Source organism: Erigeron canadensis, chromosome 1 (genome assembly GCF_010389155.1).
Source record: "Erigeron canadensis isolate Cc75 chromosome 1, C_canadensis_v1, whole genome shotgun sequence".
NCBI classification, from domain to species: Eukaryota; Viridiplantae; Streptophyta; class Magnoliopsida; order Asterales; family Asteraceae; genus Erigeron; species Erigeron canadensis.
In genome coordinates, this window is record NC_057761.1 from 57,942,699 (window position 1) to 57,948,801 (window position 6,103).

Below are 6,103 nucleotides of genomic sequence, written 5' to 3' on the forward strand. Positions count from 1 at the left end.
TATGTTGATATATGTGTGTTGTGTGATTGTGTAAGTATGACGGCATTTCTATGTTGTGTTTGGAATTGCTAAGAAATGATCTTAACTGGAGTTGAGTTTGTTTTATGTTCCTCCTCATAGCTATCCCTATTATGTACTATGATCCTTAACTCATCAACATGTGTGTAAAGAGTGAGTTCGTTATATATGTGATGATAGAGATGGTAAAGCTATTAAAGTCCAAAGCATTGTCACGTCATACTATTTAACCTATTTATAAACCATTACGAGTTTTCATGAAGAGGGAAGCCCCAATAGAAACGTACCGAAAGAAAAATAAACTTTGAAGATGAACCTGGATGTCTTCCAAGCAGTCTGATAGCATCTTATACCAGAACCGGTGGCTTACTATTTCAAGTAATAGGGAAGAGGACCAAAACATGCCACTAGAGAAGACTGTACTGAGACAAAGATGGCTAAAAAACAACGAGTTTACAACTAGGCAACACTAACCTTTTACCATTTCATTTTCTGTATGTAAAGCTATTATATAAAAGTTGTATATATTTGTCTTCGACCTAATTACGTCCCTTTTTATTCAAGTCCATGGCCATGTACTTCATTTTCCGTCTCTCCATGGATTTTCTAGTGTAATGGGCTTGTGCATAGAATTGAACCTAATTATCTCGTATCCATGTCAAAATGGACCTCTCTGCAAACATGCATTACAAATGCTCTTTGTAACAAGCCAATGTGTATAGTAGACACGAACCCACAACGGATTCGGCCCTAGAATAACCAAACATTAATCCAAACATATGTAATTGAAATGACCGAGGCCATCTATCGGTTGCTGACTTTAAATCGAAACAATAGTTGTAGGAGTAGTGGTCTAGGGCCCAGGGGTCACTAGTGTGATGCCTTAATTATCGTCACATGGAATAGTTGATAATACTATAGTACTATTCTAGTTTGTTTTTTGGACTTTTACCATGATACTAGTACAGTACTTTCTTTACACGCCATACTACTATTGTGCTCAAAGTGAATTAGTTGGCTGTGATATTCAAAAGTACTCCGTTTTTGAAAAACATATAGGCTATAAGAATTAATTTCTCTAAAAACACCATCAATTAGAGTGAATAAATTAAAAGGGAACTCTAAAAAAGTAGAAAATAATTGATATAATAAATTACATAATCAACTGGAAAACAAAAGAAACCAACCAGGTTTGTGAATGGACGAATGATGAAAGCTTTGGGGACTGGGGTATAGTAATATGTGTGTGTGTTCAACATATCAACTCTGTATAGTAATATGTGCGTGTTCAACAAAAAATCAAAACAGATATGGGCTTAAAGAGGGGCTTATAAGTAATTTTATTAGATATGGGCTATACAAAACTCATTGCAATTGGGCAATTGAGGGGGGCTAAGCACCCCTTGGTCCCTCCGCCATTGGATGCAATGGTATGTTAAATGAACATTGAACATACACGTTAAATTTTTTTCTCATGTGTTGAAGCCGATGATTTAAGTAGCCTAACCTTGAAACATGAAACAAAAAATAATTTTCTTTAAACCCTTTTCTGAAGACACAACTACATGTAAGATAATAGAGTTTCTATTAAGAGACACAAGTTTTTGGTCATTAAAAAAAGTTGGAACTGACATTTTTGATGGGGATTCAATTAACTAGGAGTAGTTGATTGTGAATTTAAACATATTTAGATGGTGGTGTTATGTAAACTTAACGAGGATGTCATGTTTTTATATGAGCTGTATAATGGAATTTAAAGTTACTAAGATAATGAGGTACCTCTTTTTCTAAAAATTATCATCTTACTTAACTGGTTTATTTTGCAACTATATTTACACCATCACTATACAAGTTACAAAGACGTACTAACCACATTTTTTACATAAATATGTCGAGCCAAACATATTTGAAACTTGATTTTATGGAACTCAAGTCATGTATTAAGGAGGCTTGGAACAATCTGGATCGCATTGGTAGCATGATCTGGTACGGTGATACCAGAACGAAAATTGTGGATGGGTCAGTGATCCTGTGACTATGCACGATACCATCACCAATTAGCTAACTGAATTTTATTCTGGTTTTTGCCTCTATGAAGGTGGCTCAAAGATAATTAAATTCGAGCAATAACAATAATGCAAACTATAATCACTCTGAATACTTTTTTTAACACACGAGATAATCATTTCTAACTAAGATGGAGAGAAAAGATAAGAAATATATTATGTAATTCGACTATGGTATTAGTGAAATTAGAAATATTGATCTAATGAAAGAAACCACCCTCCTTTTCTATGGTCACTTACAAAATCTTTTTGAATGTTTTGGAGCATTTACAAGCACCTCCTTGTAACAAATAGGGCAGGCCTGATATAATAACAGTCAGTTTAGAAGTATAGTTAGAACGTTGGAAAGAAAAGCATATTGTAAAGACAATAAAAACTAATAGATCATGGGACTTTACCTTATTAATGCCAAGCCATTGACTGCCACATCCGGCATGATATATATGTTTGCAAGGAAGAATTATCTGGCGTTCGCCTCGTTTGTATTCCATCTGACAGATAACACACCTGACAAATCCCATTTGAAACAGTATTAGGACAAGTAATTACCAACCACTTCAGATTAATGCAGTGGTGTGTGAGAAAGTACTACTCAATAATTATTTGCTACCTTTCATTCTTTGATTTTTTCCTCCAGAAATAACTGCACTTGAACTTGGAAACAGGGAGCAGAGAAATAGCTTCTGGAGATAGACCACGGCTTTGACTTCCAACAACCTCCCCTAATTCCAGCAGTTCCTGCAGTTCACCATATATAACCCTTTCAGCACATACACAAACAAATAGGGAGAGCAAATTGTTTTCAGCGAAGATTAAGCTTATTAAACCTCATAAGTCATGTTGTCAGGATCAACATTGTCTTCCCACACGACCTGTAAGGTATAAGCATGTAAGCTTGTTATGTAAACATTTTCTTCTACAAAAGAGTTGTCCACCAAAGAGATTACACAGAAAATGTGACAAAGGTATAATGAGAAAGCTTTAGACCTGAAAATCAGCAGAATTATGGTTACTTTGTGGACCTGAAAATTTGAACATGCAAAAGATTAATTAAGTTTTTTATATTTAAAAAACCCACAGCTTGTTTTAAGAGAAAATAGGAACAAGAAACATCTTTCGAGCGTTTTCTTCTTCAATAGCATTTGTATGTCTTAGACTCTTACTGTCTCTTTTGGTTAGACTCTTACTGTCTCTTTTAATAGCTAGGCAATGTGACATTAGTTGGATGAGGTATCTGAATTTACGGGTAACTATTAGTCCTGCAGATATGCCCACAAGACTATTCATAGTCAATACAGAGATGAGTTGTATTGATAAGAGTTGTTTCTAGGGACTTTCTGATGGTTTAGATCAGCATTATAATTAAAGGGATTTAGCGAACCGTCATTTTTCATATTCATAATGAGTGTTCTGTATTTTCCTTTATTTGTACAATTTTTCATGATTGTGAGTTACAAGTAGTAAGCATAAACCAACTGGATTTTGGTATTTGAGACAGCTTAGAGTCTTCTGAATCTGTATTTTTCTTTATTTGTACAATTTTTCATAAAGTTTCCCTATTTACAGGAACATCTCAGGTAGCAAAAGGTGTTTTGTTATTACTAGAGTTTGCCACAAGTATGTACCAGTATCTATTGTTGCCTTTATTTGTACATTTTTTCATAAAGTTTTCCGGTTGAAGGTAATATGAAGAAAAAGAAAACTGAATTTCTTCAGTATCAAAAAGTGTTTCGTGTTCTATTCACCCCTCAAAGGTTAAAGTAACTGTTTCGATTCTAGCTTTGATCAACATTTAGAATCTCACTGGGACCGTGCTATTCTAGCTGCAATCAAGGTTTATAATATGGGACCGTTCTATTCTAGCTGTGACTAGGGGATTAGGGCTGATAGTGGGGGACAGATAACTTCATTGTTTAGTAAGCTTCCATGTGTTTATGTGTACCTCTTTGTAGCTTCTTTTACATTATTGTGCTGCTTGCAGATTTTGACCAGTCTTGAGAAACGTTTTCGTTTTCTTATCCAATTCTCACAACTTGTGTTTTTATGTTCAATAGATGTATTTCTTTAAGTTCAGATTTATGTCATTATATTCTATGTCTACAGCCCAGTTTATACAGGTCATTAAAGTTGCAAAAGATTGCAATATACTTTTTCACCCCATGTATTTAGAGGGGTCAAGTCTACTAATATCAAACCCACTCTCCTGCGGCTAGCCGGCTATGTATTGATACCAAAATAAATACCAATGAAATTTAGAACTTATTTCTCACTTTCACGACTTATATCTTTGAGATGGCATTGCAATCACCTTGATATCAAGTTTATGAAGATGATCAATATATACCAATGGTTCACTAGCCAAAACAGTGATTGACTCAGTTTTAAAAGGGTATTGGTATTTCATTTTCAGCAATGTGAATTGTATATAGTTCTTATTCAACAAATAAGTTATTAAATAGCAGAAGAATTCTACACTTACAGTCTGCTGGATCAGCATGAGAACTCTGTTGGGCATGTACAGCCGTACTTCTTTCGTTTGCCATGGTTGAAGTGTTTTCCTGTTGCCTGGTAAATCCATTATCCCCATATGTCTCCTCATTGATTGCATATGCATCACAGTAACTATGATAGTAGGAGAAACTCCCAGGTTCAGAATACGCAAACTTGTAAGGATTAGTATTCATTGTAGAGTATGTGCTCTCCTGCAAACAAAAAGTTAATAACTAAGATAGATACTTCCACAGGTATAGATTCAGGACAAGGTTGCAAGACACTTTGTTCGGCTTGTTTCAAAAACATCGTCAAGTACTAAACAAATCCCTTTTCGTTCTGTAGTCAATCACCAAATAAAAGGAAGAATTTACACAGATACATGATTTACCTGAGGATAAGTAACATCAGAAAAGATGAAATTGACATGGTCATATGTAAATCCTTCAAAGAAATCCATAAAGCTTCGACTCAAACTATAGTATAGATCGAATTCAGGCTGTAACTGCCAGTTCATTCGTTAATACCAGTTTTTCGGACAAGAGTACCGCTCTGTTAACCAGCAACAGAGCATTAATTAACAACCCAAATGGCTTCTTGGAATTTATGCGAAACTCTGGTAAAGGGGTAATTAACAAAACTTGTAACAAATCCTACAACAAAAACAAAATAGTACTTACTAAGCTTTACAACAGAAAAGCACCTATATAACCATATCAATAAAACAGTAATTATTACTATAAGTTAACAAATATATAAGGAATAATAATGAAATTATGAATGAAACCAAACACGACAGCTAATTTCGGTTACTTTTCACATTATTACTTGTTGCGGAAACTCCACGAAACACAGTTACTTCACACAACCAGAAACGCATAACAGAACATCAAACTAACCTAATCCTTTTTTCTCTTTTTTTTTTTTTTTTTTTTTTTCTTCCTTTTTAGTTGCTTCGGTTTTCTTTTACTCCAACAACCAACAACAGTTACAGTACAAATAGTAGAATATCAAAATATAAACAGCTACAATGCAGTTTTTAATAACGATTATTTGACCTACATTTCCGGTTCCTACGCATTTAATCTAATCTAATATATACAAATATACTCTATGTATGTATATATATGTCACGTAATCATATCATCATCATCATCATTATTCGATCAATATAGATCAATTATATACAAAAAAAAAAAAAAAAAAAACAACTAGAATCGGAGAAATATATTACCTATACATTGATCGCTTCTTTTCCAGCGTGAATTTCTGTTCTTATATAACTTAACTATATGTATACATAAATAATTGTTAAACGTATATATATCATATATATGTAGAGAGAGATAGAGTAACAGAGCGTGAAGCTTTCTGTCACTCGAACTATCTTTTGAGGCCGGCGTGAATCTCGTTTTAGATTTGTAATTATATATGATAGATATATACAGAGAGATATGTATATATATAGTTTTTTTTCTCTCTCTCTCTCTGTACTCAGTCTGTCTGTCTCTGTTGTGTTGTGAGGCGCC

At 34.0% G+C, this 6,103-nt stretch overlaps 1 protein-coding gene across 2 annotated transcripts; it reads right to left on the reverse strand.

Annotated features, from left to right (window-relative positions):
- Positions 1-1,820: 1,820 nt before the first annotated feature.
- On the reverse strand, positions 1,821-6,103 carry LOC122608400 (E3 ubiquitin-protein ligase BIG BROTHER-like). 2 transcript variants are annotated; one of them, XM_043781512.1, is made up of 8 exons: positions 5,809-6,103; positions 4,966-5,126; positions 4,564-4,786; positions 3,072-3,106; positions 2,912-2,956; positions 2,695-2,822; positions 2,483-2,591; positions 1,821-2,385 (listed from the first exon to the last, which is right to left on the reverse strand). In XM_043781512.1, exons 2-8 carry the CDS (start codon positions 5,089-5,091, stop codon positions 2,317-2,319), a joined length of 735 nt encoding a protein of 244 aa, XP_043637447.1. In that variant the 5' UTR covers positions 5,092-5,126; positions 5,809-6,103; the 3' UTR covers positions 1,821-2,316. The 2 variants fall into 2 exon arrangements, with proteins under 2 accessions (XP_043637447.1, XP_043637439.1); XM_043781504.1 differs by having other exon boundaries at positions 4,966-5,227; positions 5,809-6,101.